This window comes from Microcaecilia unicolor, chromosome 6 (assembly GCF_901765095.1).
Source record: "Microcaecilia unicolor chromosome 6, aMicUni1.1, whole genome shotgun sequence".
Taxonomy (NCBI): Eukaryota; Metazoa; Chordata; class Amphibia; order Gymnophiona; family Siphonopidae; genus Microcaecilia; species Microcaecilia unicolor.
The window spans coordinates 25,212,036-25,231,026 of record NC_044036.1 but is presented as its reverse complement, the minus strand read 5'-3'; the positions used below and the strand labels follow the sequence as shown (position 1 = coordinate 25,231,026).

General features: G+C 44.4%; 1 protein-coding gene across 3 annotated transcripts in view; it reads left to right on the top strand.

The window, feature by feature from the left end:
- Nucleotides 1-18,991, top strand: part of EPS15 (epidermal growth factor receptor pathway substrate 15) — a 251,598-nt gene that overhangs the window by 153,694 nt on the left and 78,913 nt on the right. For all 3 annotated transcript variants that reach the window (XM_030207237.1, XM_030207236.1, XM_030207238.1), the window contains exons 14-15: nucleotides 9,601-9,762; nucleotides 13,774-13,971. In XM_030207237.1, the coding sequence (XP_030063097.1) occupies nucleotides 9,601-9,762; nucleotides 13,774-13,971 (360 nt within the window). The remainder of the gene's footprint in view (nucleotides 1-9,600; nucleotides 9,763-13,773; nucleotides 13,972-18,991) is intronic.

Sequence of the window (18,991 nt, the reverse complement as noted above, 5' to 3'; positions counted from 1 at the left end):
TTTGCACTTTCGTATTTTGTTTTGCCAAATATAAGTCTGGCTGCGGTATTTTGGGCAGTTTGAAGTTTCTTGATGATTTGTTCTTTGCAACCAACGTAAAGTGCATTGCAGTAGTCCAGATGACTTAGTACCATTGATTGTACCAGGTTTCAAAAGATGTCTCTTGGGAAGAATGGTTTTACTCTTTTAAGTTTCCACATGGAGTGGAACATTTTCTTAGTTGTATTCTTCACGTGGTTTTCAAGTGTTAGATTTCGATCAGTGGTTACTCCAAGAATTTTCAAGGTGTTTGAGACGGGAAAGGAAAAGTTTGGGGTGGTTATGGTGGAGAATTTACTTGTGTTGTGAGGTGAGTATAAGGCATTGTGTTTTTTCTGCATTGAGTTTTAGCTGAAATGCATTCTCCCAGGAGTGCAGGATTTGGAAGCTTTGGTTGATATCGTTGGCGATTTCCTTTAGATCGCGTTTGAACGGGATGTAGATCATGACATCGTCTACATATATGTATGGATTGAGGTTTTGATTTTCTAGTAGTTTGGCTAGGGGTATCATTAGGTTAAAGAGGGTTGGTGAGAGGGGAGATCCTTGGGGAACTCCACATTCAGGTGTCCATGGGTCTGATATCACCTCGTTGATTGTTACTTGGTATGATCTTCTTGTCAGGATTCCTATAAACCAGTTAAGAACGTTACCTCCCACTCCAAAGTGATCCAGGATGTGTAGTAGTATTCCATGGTTGACCATGTCGAAGGCACTGGACATGTCAAATTGTAAAAGAAGTATGTTACTTCCAGTTGCAATTGTTTGTTTAAACTTATTCATTAGCGTTACTAATACTGTTTCGGTACTGTGGTTCGATCGAAATCCTGATTGAGATTCATGTAGAATTGAATATTTATTTATGTAGTTAGTGAGCTGTTTCGTCACAGCCCTTTCCATGATCTTGGTTATCAGCGGGATCGATGCTACTGGGCGATAGTTGGTTAGATCATTTGTGTTTTTCTTTGCGTCTTTAGGTAAAGGAGTGAGTAGAATGTTTCCTTTATCTTTTGGGAAAAGACCGTTTTGTAGCATGTAGTTCATGTATTTCGTGAGGTCTGTTTTGAATTGTTGAGGGGCAGACCGTATAAGAATATTAGGGCAGATATTTAATTTGCATTGTGATTTGGCGTATCTTTTAAACAGTTGGGAGATGCTATCGATCGATAGTGTGTCAAAGTTGATCCATGTTCTGTCTGCTGGATGTTCCCTGGGTGTTGGGTCCAAACACTCAAGGAGGTTAGCATAATCTGTTATGTTGATGGGTATTATGAGTCGTAACTTTATAATTTTCTCTTTGAAGTAACTCGCAAAAACTGCTTGAGTACCTCCTACACCTCACTGAGGTTGGTTCAAAGACCAACTCTGTAAGGGTTCACCTCTCTGCAATTAGTGCATGTCATCAGGTGGAGGGCCAGCCCATCTCTGTGTAGCATCTAGTTGCTCGTTTCATGTAAGGTTTGATGTTGACGAAGCTCCATCTCAAACCTCTCACTGTCTTGGGATCTCAACATCGTCTTCTCCCAGCTGTTGAAAGATCCTTTTGAGCCACTAGACTCCTGCCATCTGAAGTACCTGATCTGGAAGGTCTTTGGTGGCAGTCACTTCAGCTCGAAGAGTTAGTGAGCTTCAGGCCCTAGTAGCTGATCCACCTTACACTAGATTTCATCATAACAAGGTAGTACTCTGCACGCATCCTAAGATCATTCTTAAGGTGATGTCAGAGTTTCATCTTAATCAGTCAATCGTTCTGCCAAGATTCTTAACAAAACCTCATGCCTATCCTGGTATATTTACTACAAACCTTGGACTTGCAAGCAAGCCTTAGCCTTCTATCTGGAGCGGACTGAAGCCCATAGACAGTCCATCTAGCTTTTTGTTTTGATCCCAACAGGATGGGGACAACCATCGGTAAAAGCACATTATCCAGTTGGCTAGCAGATTGCATGTCCTTTACTTATGCCCACGCTGGGCTTACTCTTGAGGGACATGTCATGGCTAACAATGTCAGAGCCATGGCTGCATCAGTAGCCCATTTGAGGTCAGCTATGATTGAGGAGATATGGAAAGCTGCGTCAAGGTCTTCAATCCACACATTCACATCTGATTACTGCCTTCAGCAGAATACTCGATGTGACAGTTGGTTTGGCCAGACAGTCCTGCAGAATTTGTTTGGTGTCTAGAATCTAACTCCACCCTCCTAGGCCCTTTATTATTCAGTTTCAGGCTGCACTTCACAACCAGTTTTGTATATAGTTTGAGGTTAATTGGTTCAACATAGTCTTGCTGTTGCAAGACTCTATTGTCCTTCTGTTGTTTTTTGTAGAGCCTGGTAGCTAGGAATTCTCATATGTAAGGATGCCACTGTCCTGCTTGTCCTCGGAGAAGGCAGAGTGAGTTACCTGTAGCAGGTGTTCTCCAAGGACAGCAGAACAGGTAACCTTACAATCCTCCCACCTCCCTTTAGAGTTGCATTCTTTTTTTAACTATTTTATGTTACTGAGGGTCCTGCATTTGCACATCTGTTGGGAAGGCACTCATGCACTTGTGTTGCCAAAAGCCTAGAACACTGGGCAGCATCTTTACTGGGCTCCATCAGGATGATGTCACCCATATGTAAAGATACCTGTTCTGCTGTTTTTGGAGAATACCTGTTTACAGATAACTAATTTCACCTTGTTGCAAGTTGGTATTTGTCTCAGGAAGATTCAGGACCTCAATCAAATATTTCTTGAAAATTTCTGTAGGTTTATAGATCAAATCTTATCTTTTATTAAAGCAGCATTAACCCCTTTAATTTTACATAGTTTGTTCAACTGTCCTTGCTCATGTTTGCACAACTGCAATTTTAGCTCAGTAGCTGCCCCAAGACTTAGCATATTTATCAGTTTGCCCAGCAGTTTTATTCAAAGTAGCCACCTCAGCCACTCTCTTCGGCTAATGGCCAATATAGGGCTTGGTTTTCCAGTAAAGGGCAATGATTAACCTAGCCACTAGTATCAGGTGCAAAACTATTTCTCATGTGTAGCTTTTCAGTGTTCCAGCATCCAGAAAGATAGATTGATTGCTGCTATCACACATTCAACAAGGTGCACAAAAGGCCTGTACAAATGGACAGTGCTACCACATGTGAAAAAAAACTTCCATCCATCAAACACTGGAATTGCTAAAGCTTGCATACAAGGTTTGGGTACCTATAGATATGATGCAGGATATGCACCGTAAGCGCTTTCTGCTACTTTCATATACATTGCTCAAGGCAGATCTCTGAAGATCGTCATTCCGTTTATTAAGTATGGGTGAGGTCTCCATGCTGTAAATATAAACAATCAGATTTGATAGAGGTCAATTTCTTGTTGGGGTTTAAATCCAGGGGTCACGCTGTAGCCATTATACAGCATCAGAAGGATCAGTATTAATCGGGATCTCAACAACACTTACCTTGACTGCAAATAATACCATGAATATGAAGGAAGATTATATTTGTTTTGCAGGAGTTAGTGTTCTTATCCCACATCTAGTTAACAAAGTGTAGCCAATAAGCCCAAGAGGAATACCACACCTCAGTAGCACCGCAAACAGGAGCAACGAGGGCAGCCAGTCAGACTATCTGCATGCAATGAGAGGACTAAATCAGAATTTTTTTTGGTTGGAGGTGGACACTTGACTTTTAAATTCTATCTGATCAGGGAGCACCAACATAGTCATCATCCCTTCAGCTGAAGCTGCAAAGATTTTTGCTAGGATCTTTATGCCCACATTAAGAAGGGCCAGTATAAGCCCATACGCCAAGCCCCCTCCCTGCCTATCTTCAAGTCCTTACTCAAAGCCCACCTCTTCAATGTCGCTTTCGGCACCTAACCATTATATCTATTCAGTAATCTAGACTGCCCCACTTGATTGTCTGCACATTTTGTCCTTTAGATTGTAAGCTCCTTTGAGCAGGAACTGTCCTTCTTTATCAAATTGTACAGCGCTGTGTAACCCTAGTAGCGCTTTAGAAATGTTAAGTAGTAGTAGTATGAGCCACAGTTCAAAGGATTTGTGTACTGTCATGATTCCATTAGTGATAGTAACATAGTAGATGACGGCAGAAAAAGACCTGCACAGTCCATCCAGTCTGCCCAAGAAGATAAATTCATATGTGCTACTTTTTTATTTGTACTGTCCTCTTCAGGGCACAGACTGTATAAGTCTGCCCAGTACTATCCTCGCCTCCCAACTACCAGTCCCGCCTCCCACCACCAGCTCTGGCACAGACCGTATAAGTCTGCCCAGCACTATTCCTGCCTCCCACCACCGGCTCTGGCACAGACCGTATAAGTCTGCCCAGCACTATCCCCGCCGCCCAACCACCAGCCCCGCCACAGATCGTATAAGTCTGTCCAGCACTAGTCCCGCCTCCCAACCACCAGCCCCGCCACAGATCGTTTAAGTCTGCCCAGCACTAGTCCCGCCTCCCAACCACCAGCTCTGCCACCCATTCTAGGCTAAGCTCCTGAGTATCTCTTCCTTCTGCACAGGATTCCTTTATGTTTATCCCACGCATGTTTGAATTCCGTTACCGTTTTCATCTCCACCACCTCCCGCGGGAGGGCATTCCAAGCATCCACCACCCTCTGCGTGAAAAAATACTTCCTGACATTCTTCTTGAGTCTGCCCCCCTTCAATCTACTTGATTATGGTCTTTCTTGTCCCCAAGGGAACCCCGCAGGAACTGCTTCCGTTCCTGTGCAAGTCTCTACCTCCAATCATTAACAAGATTTAAGCTCACGTTTTAAATTTCCCAAATCAGCTTTTAAATCAACTGGGGCATTCGGCACTGCTCAACCGTCCCCCCCCCCCCCTCTTCTTTGCCACCAAGAAGAGAAATAACCAGCCATTTCTTTGACAAATTTGGAATTTATTATGGCCGCAGCCAAGCACTTTACATTACATCTCATAAATCGCATTTACTTCTGTTGTACATTTCATAACTTCCTATAGCATCACAACTCATAGGAAAACCCCTAGGTACACAGCTTGTTATTCGTTTCGTGTTTTATCGCGCTGCCGGTTGTGCCGTCAAAGCACACCCCCCCTGCTATACGGTCTGTTACTTATAGCACCCGCCGATTAGGGTGCCTCCTGTTTAAGGACGGGATATAGCCCCTAGATGCCCCTGGGTTTCTGAATTAAACAGATCCAGCCAGAGAGGAATGTGCTCATCCTGAACACTTTGTAAAACTCAAGATGGTACCTGTCCGGGCCAGAATTCTTCTCAGTGAGCAACCCCACTATAACATAGCACATCTGCTGGGAAGATAGGAGCATGTGTTGATCCATTTTTTGATTCTCTAAAGTAGGAACATTTCTAAATCTACCTATCTTAATGACATCCTCCACTTTCTTTCCCCTTCCCCTTCTCTGTAATTACTCACTGATCACTCCTACTTCCATGTACTTGATTGTTTATGCCAAATTAATGTATGCCTTTTCAGCCCTTTACTGTTGTAAGCCACATTGGGCCTGCCCGCGGGTGGGAAAATTTGGGATATAAATGCTATAAAAAAATAAAATTGCATTGCCTATCTCCTCTATCACTTGTGAATCAGAGGAGCTGGTGCTGTGGGTGCTTGAGCACCCCCAATATTAGGCAAACTGTGTCCGTGGAAGGGTAATTTCCATTGGGTTTAGCACCCTCAATCATTTTGAAAAGTTGGCTTCTATGTTGCGAGCCTGGCTTGTCCCCTGTGTACATAGTATCATTGCCTAGTATTCTTTTGTGTATTTTCAATTTAACCTGCCTGAAAGACCTGCAATTCATGTCAGCCATCCCAACTTCTGCAGTACGTGAGCCTCCAGCTCCTTAATATGGTTATTGGACAGCAGATCTGCATTTCTTGCTATTGTATGTATACCCAACCAAGTGGTATGATCAGCCTTTGACAAGATCAGTTGTCTACATAAGGTTCATTTCCACTGACATGTTCATGTTTGATTATTGTAATAATATGGTGCTACTGAATGTATGCAGTGCTATACAGTGCAGATAAATATTCAGATAGAATATGCCCTTGCTTCAAAGAGCTTGCAGTGTAAGTGGGTAGGGGAGCGATGGGAGATGGTGAGTTGCCCGGGTAACAAAGTAGCAGAAGTGGGAATCGAATCCTGAGGAGTAGAACCCAAGTTCACCCCCCCCCCCCTTTTTTTTAAATGATATTTGGGTTGTTTTCCCTGATTAATGCCTACAGACATTTTTTTCCTTTTATTTATAGATATAGTAAAGGGACTTTTCCCAATAAGAATAATTCCCTGTCCAATTTTTTTGATGGCCTACGACTCTGAACTCCTTATTTTTTTTTTTTTATAGAAATCAAGTTGTTTACCTGTAACAGATATTCTCAGAATACAGCAGTTGACTGCCCACACAGAGCCCACCTTTCCATTTATAGTTGTTCCCCAATCTCTGTCATAATCAATATATGGAACTTAGGGGAGCTTCAGTGCAGGAACTGACACACTGACAATGAGAGACTTTTGCATATTCCAGGAAATCCATTTCTGCATTTAATTTGGTCAGGTACTGAGGTTTTTTACTGAACTATCTTCAGTAGACACTTGTTAAAAGGAAACAATTGATTTGTCTGTCAACAAGCAAGATTGGGTCAAGCACACAAGTGCATGATGCTGTCCAGTGGTTCTGGACACAAGAGTTCTTCCAGAGCTCAGAACTAGTGTAAAGGTCTGAACATGTATGACTCTTCCGTTGTGTAATTGTCTCTTTAGTACCCTCGGGATTGCTTTTTTGCACTTTGCCAAACTGATGCAAGAGGTTTTTCATTTGTGTGTTCTTAATTTTATTCATTGTTTTTTTTTTTCCCCTAAAAAGAACAACATTTTTTCTTCCTTGCTTATAATGACATAGATGAAGTCAGGGTTCTGCCTTTGCCCAGTGTAAGGAAGATAAATCTAGAACTTCAGTATTCACTCCAGATGATTAATATGTTTAGATTCTGGCCAATGTTTAGTCTGGTTGCAAGCGTTAAGGAAGGAAAACTCTGTGAGCCCGAAAAGACAACCTGAACTGGTTCCACAATCACTGTAAAGCAGAGAGAAAACCCCTGCCTTACCAGGAGGTAGAGAGTGGGGTATCCTCTGCACATTTTACTGGGACCACTTCATAGGAAGTTGCCTCCACCTTCTTGCATAGTAGCTTCAAGATTCTATTACTACTACTTAACATTTCTATAGTGCTACAAGGCATACGCAGCGCTGTACACCATACACAAAAGACAGTCCCTGCTCAAAGAGCTTACAATCCCTTTGCAAAGGAGCAGCACAGGTATAGTCTAAATTATAGCAAAACTCCTTGACTTCCAGGTCCAAAGCACAGCCATTTTCTAAATGCTTGGCCCTGACTAAAGGGATAATGTCATCTAAAACAGGCCCTGACAAATTTTCTTTGTCTAAGAGTTTGAAGTTGAGACATCTCACAGCCTCCAGAGGTCTGCTACAGCTCCTCCTTCCTTTTGGGTAGGGATTTTGACTTATTTTCTTATATACAGTACAATATATGCTTTTATTGTGTACTATCATTCTAAAATAAATATAAAACAAATTTTTGCCAATGAAAGTTTATTATTAGAATGTTGGCAAGTGAGAGAAAATAATACAGAGCTGACAGCAATTCATACCACTGTCATTTTCTCTGACTACCAGCTGAGCAGGGTACATTTCTGTAGCGTTTCAGTGAGCAAATCATCTGTAGGCTTCCAATGATTACAGCAAATGCCTAGCTTATCTCCTTTCTTTCAAACTGGGAGAGAAAGCATATTTCCTTCTTTCACGTACATCATTCCTTCATTCACAAGTTATGACTTTAACTAGGTAAGTGGGATGCTTCTGCTGATACAGAGAAGTCAGTAGTTCTGAATTGATTATTATTGTGAAATGTCTGTATAATATTTTCTATAATTATATATGATTTATTTTCTGTATTTGTTGGGGTTTTTTTTGGTTGAAATTGCTTTTCACTTCGGTGGCATGTACCTACTATTATTACTAGTGCTACTACATATCATTTCTGCAGCACTGGACATGAAGCGACAGTCCCTGCTCGACAGAGCTTACAATCTAATTAGGACAAACAGGACAAATAAGGGCGCATTTGTTATCTGGGCTTAATTTGTAGACAAAACGGAAGAAGAATAGGGAAACAGGGTAGCAGGCCAGAATTGTGTGTAAAGAGGCAGACCCAGAGCCAATTATGAACTGTCACTCTACAACAGGGGTTCCCAAACCTATCCTGGGGGAACCCCAGCCAATCAGGTTTTCAGGATAGCCACAATGAATATTCATAAGAGAGATTTGAATACCAAGGAGGCAGTGTATACAAGTCAATCTCGTATATATTCATTCTAGATATCCAGAAAACCTGATTGGCTGGGGTTCCCCCAGAATAGATTTGGGAATTACTGTGCTATAAAAAGTGTGGAAAATCTTTCTTTCCCTCCCCCCTTATAGAACCGGTGGTGGGAGATGGGGCTGGTGGTTGGGACGCGGGGATAGTGCTGAGCAGACTTATACGGTCTGTGCCAGAGCCGGTGGTGGGAGGCGGGGCTGGTGGTTGGGAGGCGGGGATAGTGCTGGGCAGACTTATACGGTCTGTGCCAGAGCCGGTGGTGGGAGGCGGGGCTGGTGGTTGGGAGGCGGGGATAGTGCTGGGCAGACTTATACGGTCTGTGCCAGAGCCGGTGGTGGGAGGCGGGGATAGTGCTGGGCAGACTTATACGGTCTGTGCCAGAGCCGGTGGTGGGATGCGGGGATAGTGCTGGGCAGATTATACGGTCTGTGCCAGAGCTGGTGGTTGGGAGGAGGGGCTGGTGGTTGGGAGGCGGGGATAGTGCTGGGCAGACTTATACGGTCTGTGCCCTGAAGAGCATAGGTACAAATCAAGGTAGGGTATACACAAAAAGTAGCACATATGACTTTATCTTGTTGGGCAGACTGGATGGACCGTGCAGGTCTTTTTCTGCCATCATCTACTATGTTACTATGTTATACTGATACTCAAACATGCATACTCCTCATACTCAACAGTAGAAGAAGAGGAGTTAGGTTAAAGAACAGAATGACCATTCTCTCCTGTCTGCTCCAGGCTCACCCTGGAGTGTGCCTGCAGAATGCCTGAAAAGGGAGGGGGGTGTTTTGTATTGAACACCCCAGCAATTCTGGCTCTGGAGTCTGAAAAACAAAAGTGGTGGAACTGTGTTCAAGACTGTTCATCCGGAAAGTAAGCTCTGATTGTTTATAAACTGGCAAAACATGTTTTTAATAATTGTTTTCATATGTGATGGTCTTTCTTTTCCTGCTGCTGATTTACTTGGACATTGGCTGACAACATCCAGAATTTCCATGTTTTTCTTCAGTTTTTGAAAAACATAATGGTGGCATTTTGAAATTGACCAATAATTGAGACCAGATCTTACCTTTGTGCTGTATTATGTGATAATGTACCATGCATGCCAGTGTTAAGTGTTAACAGTTTAGACACCTAAACACTGTTTCCCTTCACTTCAGGATCTACAAGATGAAGTGGAAAGAGAGAGCAGTAATCTTCAAAATCTTCAGGCTCAGAAACAGGAAGTGCAAGACATTCTTGATGGCCTGGACAAGCAAAAAGCCAAACTAGAAGAACAACTGAATGACATTAGACAGAAGTGTGCAGAGGAGTCCCAGCTGGTATGTCTATGCATTTTTATACAAGGATATACTTAATGTGGGTGTTGATCCTCATGACAACGTGCTCATTGCAGATGGCATCAAATTTGACTCAACTGCAAACTATAACATTCTGATATTTAAATTAATAGGAACAGGATTTGTTTATGGTACTGAACCTGTGGCTTGAAAGTCATGCAACTTTTCAAGCCTTTAATTTGGCCCACTTATAGCGGGTTTTATATAGTTCTCATAATTGAGTTAAAACTTAAGCCGAAGACAGTATTTGAATTTAGTTCTTTGAGATTTGGCTTGCTGCTAGATTGAGTCACTGAGCAATCGTTTCAGTATTGCTGGTCTAGACCATCTGTGATCTAGTCAGACAATCACCAAGCTGACTGATGAATAAAAATCAGGTTTCTGTGATCCTTATCTGTGTTTGGACGTGCAAAGTTGCTGTGCAGGTCAGCTGTATCTGGAATTGCGCAGAGAAAACACTTGGAGCAGGCTTGCTGCATAACTTCACTGCAGTTTAAGGGCAAGAAACCAGATTCACACTTTAATTATTTCAGTATGTCGTTTAAATATCCTTTCAGATACACAGAGGTTGTGTCTTTAGGAAATAGAAAGTATGATGAGGTGATGTAATCAAAGATATGCATATGTCAAAACACAAGATTACATTTTTCCCATCTAAGCATTTTGATTTTTCCTTTCTGGTATATCTGCCCTACCTAGAAAGGTGCACTGCCTTGGAACATCAGAGAGCAAACCATGCTTTTTGCTTACTGAGAATATCTAATGTGTGATTATAACACAAACACCTGAAGAGTGGAATCGGGGAAATGATTTTTTAAAACTGAGTGCAGCTAGAATTATAAAAATGCAATGACTAACAATTCAAATAAGAAAAAAAATGAGGATGAAAAGAAAAGCAGAGTACAGTGTACTGTAGATGTCTATTTGCAGGTACACATAGGAATCTCCATAGTTTTATATGGCGGCACCCAAGGTTTGACTAGGGATGCTCCCAGAAGTCTGCAGCTGCTTAGCATTCTATGCTATACATAAAACTATAGTGTTAAAATCAATTATATTACAAGATAGTGACACAAAGCTTCCTTTAACTCTCTCTAGATTCTTCAGGTGTAATAGGATTTTTCTTCATTTAGAGAATGAACATAGTTTGCTGTACGCTCTTATTCAGACCTTAGATATTTTGACATGTATGACTCAGATGCTTAAATTGTACTCACTTGATAAATCAAGATTGAAATGATCCTGCAATCAATCTCAAGAGTGGCGGTAAATAATTCACTTGTAAAAGTATCAAAGCCAAACACTCAAATAGCTTCTCATCAGTACCATAATATTGGCTTACTATAATATTATGTCATTGTTGAGAAGCTATTTGAGCATTGGGCTATACTTTTACAGTGACTATTACATGATTTTTTTAAAAGTTAATTCAGATGTTCGTTTTGAGAAAGCATATGGAAGAAAATAAAATACTGAAATGTTGATACTACAGAATTACAGTGTATGAAATAATTATTTTAGTAATGAAGCATTGAACAAAATTGGGTTTTTTTTTTTTTAAATATCCTTAACATGGGTAGTTTATATCATCAGGTAAAACCATGAATATTCAACACTTAAAAGAAAAAAAAGCCATTGACAGGTTGGACAGTCTGATTTCATGTTGGCATACAGTATTAAAATAATATGTTACAGGTCACTAATTCAATCTGGATGAGTCCAAGATGAAAACATAATCTGTACTGGATGAATTAGATTGGATTTGCTGTGGATAGAAAGAAGACCTTTTCATTAAATGTGTCCTTAAACAAATATTTGTTATCACAGTGCTGAGTTGTTTCTTTTACGTATAGTGTCTCCAAATGGGTTAGTTTTATGCATACCATGACAGTAATGAAACTCACTCCCTCCCAAGCCAGGGTATATGGAGTATGAATCAGTATCAAATTAACTACAATCACTTTATTTACATAGTGCCAAAGGGCTTCCTTCTGGAGTTAATAAGATATTACACGTATAGGTAGCCTATCAAAGTGAGCTGAAAAATTCTTTTTAATCCAACCTGTGACACCTAATATGATGTGGCAGAAAGATAAATATTCCCCATTTCCCTTGGTCTCTGACTGCATGCTTCGTATTTGAAGACATTCTCGTTCTCCACTCAATGCACAGAATAATTGGCAATGAGACCTCTGTCACCAGTGTTGATGTTTTTTCTCCTTTACCATGATGTCTTGTATTCTTATATCAATCTTTTTATTGGTTGGAATTGGAATGTCTAAGGTGATCGTGTCCTTTTCATCATTTTCCATAATTCTAATAAGGTTGTGATTCCAATAGAACAGCAATGTTGTAGTGTTTACAAAGTTTCCAGTGGATGAAATGTGCCACCTTTGTGCCTTTCTGTATACAAACCTGCTCTCATCAGAACTTTGTAGTTAGCTATGAGATGCATATCCATTTCCAGCTCTTTACAGAATCTACATGTGACAGTTTTCCCAGTCTTTTCCATGCTTGCTGTGAACCATCGTGTTGGATAGTTGCAGCTCAGAACACTGGATCACAATCTCTTATACTTCTGTTTCAGTTCACCTCTCTTTGAGCAACATATGGTTCCTGATGTGATGCTTAGCATTTCCTAATTTGTTTGTGCATTTGCCACATTCCTTGTTTGGTGATCTAACTCTTTTTAGAGATCTTTCTCCTTGTTTTATAAATTCTGTTTCCCTCTATGTGCACTGGTGGATTCTCCCTCATGCCTTCTGCTTTTTGGAGTGCCCTTGCGCTTTTAATGATGGATTCTGGACACTTACTTTCATACTTCAGTACTTTGTTATTGAGATCTGTTGAAGCTGTTAAATAGGCCTTGCATGCCTATGATAAAAGCTCTGTAGTGGCAATTCTATAAGTGGATACCTCCCGTTAGGCTCCCTACTGCGGGATGTTGAAAGCCTATTCTGTAGCAGCATCTGGGTGCCCGACATCCTTTATAGAATACTTTTTATAATGTGGCATCTGCACGCCTTATAAATGTATGTGCCTGCAGCCTAGTGTAGTTGCGAGTGCATAAGTGTGTACATAAATGGGGGGGGGGGGGGGGGGGCGTCTGTTGCCTGTCCATCCTCTGTTCACTTGTGTACCTTCTTGCATTTATGTGCTATAATATTTACATGCACTCTTTCAGAATTTTATTTATAATGTTAGACTTCATAACATTTTGATTGATTTGCATTGAACAGCTTTTATATTATATGTGAAAAGTAGGATATCAGGCTGAGTGGCTCATCCTGCTCCATCTAGACCAGAAATATTTGAATTCATGTTGTCAAAAATTGGTACCCTATAGTGCTTACCCCTTGAGCTTTCTCCAAAAACTCCTACTCCATGACACACAGCTCCCAGCTTTCTCCAGTTTCTCCTACCCTGACGCATGTGCACCTCCACTTGACGTCTTTGATTACCCTCATCCAACTGATTCCTGCTGTCCTCTCCCTTCCACCCATGGCACACTCCGTCCCTGGCTTGCTCCTTCTGCTCACCCCCCCCCCCCATCCGCTTCCTCACATTGCCTACCTCAGTTTATCTAGTGTTTCCTTCTTGCCTCAATTGCAGTGGTGAGAGGAGGTGAATAGCTGCACATCTGGCCACATCTTCCTGTATCTTCCCAGACCTTTCTATTCACCTGAACCATGTAGCCCTCCATACAACCCCACCGTTCAAACGAGCAGTGGAGCCTAAGCTGGAAGAGGAGGAGTATGCGGCCCAGTGCTCAGCCATTCACCTCCTCTTACCACTGAAATCTCTATGGGGGAGGAAGGAAAATTACAGAATTGCTGGTGACGCCGGTGTATGTGCAGTATTCTGCATAAATTCTGCATTGTGCAGAATTCTCCCAGTATTTCATTGATTGCTGGTATAAGCTTATTTTGCCAAAGTTTGTTAGCAAATGTGGTATATCTGTTGTCTGAATGAAATGCTTGTTCCGCCTTTCAGATCTCTTCACTTAAGGCTGAAGTAACAAGTCAGGAGTTGAAAATCTCTACATATGAAACAGAACTGAGCAAAGCCAAAGAGGAGCTTAACAGGTTGCAGCAGGAAGCCACAGAACTGGAGGAATATGTAAAAGGAGGAAAGGAGCAGCTGGCACCACTTGAGCAACATCTACTGGAGTCGCAGCAGGAAGTAAACTCAGTAAGGCAGCTCAAATAGATATTCATTGCCTTTTTTTCTTGTTTCCATTTTAATCTGTCCAGCCATCTAATTCACCACTTTTGCTTCAAAGTGGAGAAGTAACAGAGTAGAAAATGCCTATAATTTCACTTAACTCAGTAATATGTTTTGGACTGGGGAGAGACCAAACACCGCCAAACTACCGTATTTTTCAGACTATAAGACACACCGGACCATAAGACGCACCTAGGTTTTCCTCCCAAATTTGGAGGAAAGAAAAGTGCATCTTATAGTCTGAAAAATAGTTACAGGCCCCCCTCCCTGTTCCAGGCACCCTCCCTCCGTTACAGGCACCCCCCTTCCTCTCTCCGTTACAGGCACCCTCCCTCCCTCCCTCCGTTGGAATTTTAAAACTCCTCACCTCGTTGGTGTGACTCGCGGTAGCAGCAGCGCTTCAGCATGCATGTTGCTCGGTGATCTTCACTCAGCCTTCTCTCTCTCAGCTCTCTGGTCCCGCCCTTTGTGGGCGGGACTAGAGAGCTGAGAGCGAGAAGGCTGAGTGAAGATCGCCGAGCAACATGCACGCTGAAGCGCTGCTGCTACCGCGAATCACACCGACGAGGTGAGTTTTAAAATTCCGACGGAGGGAGAGAGGGGGGTGTGCCTGTAATGGAGGGAGGATTTTATTTATTTATTTATTGCATTTGTATCCCACGTTTTCCCACCTTTTTGCGGGTTCAGTGTGGCTTACAATACGTTATGAAAGATGGAAATACAGTTTGTTACAACTCGGTTATGGATTACATTGTGAGGAGTTATGTGAGACAAAGTCAAGTATCATTAAGGAATATAACATTGGAAAAGAGCATTGAAACATTGGAAAGGAAACAACGGGAAACTAAAAGGGGCAATACATTGGAAGGAAACAACGGGAAACTAAAAGGGGCAATATATAATGACAGGAAAGCATTTGGTATACATTTTCTGTGAGTAAAGGTATGAGTGTGGAGAGATTACGGGGGATGAGAAATTCAGAGTGGCTGTAATGATGCATTATTGAACAGTGAGTGTGGGCTTTATGTGTTTTGGTTCTTTCCATAAATTTTCTCAAAAAGATGGGCCTTCAGTAGTTTGTGGAAGGTGGTTTGCTCGTAAATCGTTTTCAGGTTGCGCGGCACTGAATTCCAGAACTGCGTGCTCATGTAAGAAAAGGTTGACGCGTGCAGCGCCTTGTATTTCAAGCCCTTGCAATTAGGGAAGTGGAGGTTGAGGAAAGTTCGGGATGATCTTTTAGCGTTTCTGGGTGGTAAGTCTATTAAATCAGACATGTAGGATGCCTTTAACGGAGGGAGATGCCTGTAACGGAGGGAGGGAGGTGCCTGTAACGGGGGGTTGCTACATTCGGACTATAAGACGCACCAACATTTTCCTCCCAAATTTGGGAGGAAAAAAGTGCGTCATAGTCCGAAAAATATGGTATTTTGATGTCTTAAGTGACCCAGTAAAGCAAGCCCTAGAACATACCTTTAGTGTTACGAATTGAAAGAATGAGTAAAACAATGCTGCAAGACTTGTGCTTTTGTGCCTGTACCTGGGTTAAGATGATTAAAATAAAAATAAAATAAAAAGATCTAGTTAGAAAACTAGATGTTCCATATCATCAAGCTGATCAATCCATAGACTGGTGGGTTGTGTCCATCTACCAGCAGGTGGAGATAGAGAGCAAACTTTTGCCTCCCTATATGTGGTCATGTGCTGCCAGAAACTCCTCAGTATGTTCTCTATCTCAGCAGGTGGTGGTCACACACAGCAGCAGCTCTGGCTAGGCCTCCAAGCCTAATTTTTAGGTTTTGTTGAGTGCCTGGGGTTGAGGGCTCTTCTTGAGCAAGTGCAAACCTGGTGGCGCCAGGTCCCTCCTTTTCTCCCCCCTCCCGCTGGCTCCGTTAAAAAAAAAAAAAAAATTTTTTTGAACGTCCTTAAAGGCGTTTATTTCGATGTTTATTTAAACGTTTATTGCAGCTACTCACTGGGACACCAGGTCGTTACAGCTCGGAGCGGAAAGCAGGTAATTTTTACCTTTTTATAGCGGGCAGGGGGTTCCCCGATTGATCTCCACGTGGCATATGGCGTCGGAGGGCGAGGGCGCACAGAGTCGCTCCCCGGATCGCTTGAGCGCTTCTAGAGGGGATGCGGGGGTCTTAAAGTCTGATTTGCCCTTGTTGGGTGACAGTTTCGTGACCGATGAGTGTCCCGGTCCTTCCTCCGGCGTGGCGGTTTTTCCCGCCATAAACGCCCATCCCCCGCTGCTCGCCTCCGCCATCTTGGCCGGCCACGCGGCTCGGACGGCTTCTTCTTGGGCCGCCCTTGAGGTAGGAGACATTAATGCCATGAACGCCCTTAATTTGGGCGACGGCACAATAGGGGCTAAAGTTAAGCGCCGTTCTTCCCGCGCGGCTCCTTTGCGGAGTGTCGCGCCGGACGCCATCTTGGATGCGCAGCATGTCTCTCCCCCGCTCTTGCGAGCGCCGGTTGAGGGTGCGTCTAGGGCTGTAGCCCAGGCTGCGGAAGTGCACAGTCTGGGGGGTTTCTCCCCCGAGTTTGTTTTGCTGCTGCATCAGGCCTTTCTTATGCAAAACGCTGCCCCTGCTCCCTCGTCTGGTAAAGAGGTTGAGGTCCCCGGAGGTAAACGCCCTCGGGTTGATTCCCAGGCCTTGGAGGACTTTGTCTCCTCCGATGTAGATGAGGGCAGCGTATCTGAGTTCTCCCAACGGTCCTTTGCAGATTCCTTGGAGGAGACGGATCCCCGCTCGGTTGGAGCGGATGACCCCTCTGCAGCGCAGCTTTTTAGCTCAGAGGATTTGCCCAACCTGTTAGTGCAGGCCATGGGCATTTTGAAGATTTCCTCTCCGGAGGACGTCTCTCCCTCAGCCCCTGTTGGCTCTGCCATTATGCTGGGGACGAAGCGCCCGCCTAGAACCTTCCACGTGCATGATGCCATGCACGCCTTAATTTCGGCTCAATGGGATGTCCCGGAAGCGAGCCTTAAAGTGGCTAGGGCTATGTCCCGCCTCTATCCTTTGCCTGAAAGTGAACGTGAGGCCTATCTGTGGCCTACCGTGGATTCTTTAATCACTGCGGTGACTAAGAAAACGGCGTTGCCGGTGGAAGGTGGCACAGCCCTAAAGGACGCCTAAGACAGAAGATTGGAGGCGGCCTTAAGGTCGTCCTTTGAGGCGGCTGCTTTAAGTTTGCAGGCCTCAGTTTGCGGCTCCTATGTGGCCAGGGCGTGCCTGACTATGGTGCAGCGGGCTTCCCCCTCGGATCCTTCCTTGAGGGCTGATTGGCCGGCCCTGGAATCGGGCTTAGCCTATTTGGCAGACTTGCTGTATGATGTCTTGAGGGCCTCAGCTAAAGGCATGGCTCAGACAATCTCTGCGCGGCGGTGGCTTTGGCTGAAGCATTGGTCTGCTGACCACGCCTCTAAATCCCGCCTGGCTAGATTGCCTTTTAAAGGCAAGCTGCTCTTTGGGGTCGAGCTGGACAAAATCGTGACCGATCTCGGCACGTCTAAGGGCAAGAAGTTACCAGAGGTCAGGGCTCGGGCTAGTACTCGCCCCGGTACCTCCAGAGGACGGTTTCAGGAAGCCCGTCGGTACCGCCCGGGCAGGTCGGGCTCCTCTGCCCCCTCTTCCTTCAAGAGGAATTTCTCCCCCAAGCAGCATTCCTTTCGCAGAGACCGCCGTCCCGGAGGTGCTCCCTCCGGTCCTCCCCCAGGGTCTCGTACCCAATGACGGGGCCTTGGTCCACGCCCCAGTGCAGATTGGAGGATGGCTGTCCTCGTTTCTGGGCGAGTGGACCACAATAACTTCAGACGCTTGGGTGCTGGAAGTCATCAGAGACGGCTACAAGCTAGAGTTCTGCCGACCCTTAAGAGACGGGTTTGTACTCTCTCCCTGCAAGTCTCCGGTCAAAGCTGTGGCAGTGCAGCAGACCTTGGACAACCTGATCCGCCTGGGTGCGGTCGTTCCGGTGCCAGAAAATCAGCTTGGCAAGGGACGTTACTCCATTTACTTTGTGGTACCAAAGAAAGGAGGTTCTGTCCGGCCTATCCTCGACCTCAAAGGGGTCAATCGGGCCTTGAAAGTGCGGCACTTTCGCATGGAGACTCTCCGCTCTGTTATAGCGGCAGTGAAGGCAGGAGAGTTCTTGGCTTCCTTGGACATCAAGGAAGCGTACCTGCATATTCCCATCTGGCCTCCTCATCAACGCTTTCTGCGTTTTGCAGTCCTGGGACGACACTTCCAGTTCAGAGCCCTCCCTTTCGGGTTGGCTACTGCTCCGTGGACCTTTTCCAAAGTAATGGTGGTCATAGCGGCCTTCCTGCGAAAGGAAGGAGTACAAGTCCATCCTTATCTGGACGACTGGTTGATCCGAGCCCCCTCTTTTGCAGAGTGCGGCAAAGCTGTGGACCGGGTAGTTGCTCTTTTGAGCTCCCTGGGATGGATCATCAACTGGGAGAAGAGCCAGCTGCGCCCGACTCAGTCCCTGGATTATCTGGGAGTTCGATTCGACACCCAAGTGGGCAGAGTGTTCCTGCCAGACAATCGGATTGTCAAACTTCAGGCTCAGGTGGACCAGTTCCTAGTAGCCTCTCCTCTTCGGGCTTGGGACTATGTGCAGCTGTTGGGCTCTATGACGGCCACGATGGAAGTAGTGCCCTGGGCCAGGGCTCATATGAGACCACTACAACACTCTCTGCTGCAGCGCTGGACTCCGATGTCGGAGGATTATGCTGTGCGCCTTCCCTTGGACCCAGCAGTGCGCAAGGCGCTGAGCTGGTGGATGCAGACAGACAAGTTGTCTGCGGGAATGCCTCTGGTGACCCCGGAGTGGATTGTCGTCACGACGGACGCCTCTTTGTCGGGCTGGGGAGCCCACTGCTTGGGAAGGACAGCGCAGGGGCTCTGGTCTCCTGCAGAGGCAAAGTGGTCTATCAACCTCCTGGAACTCAGAGCCATTCGGTTGGCGCTTTTGGAGTTCA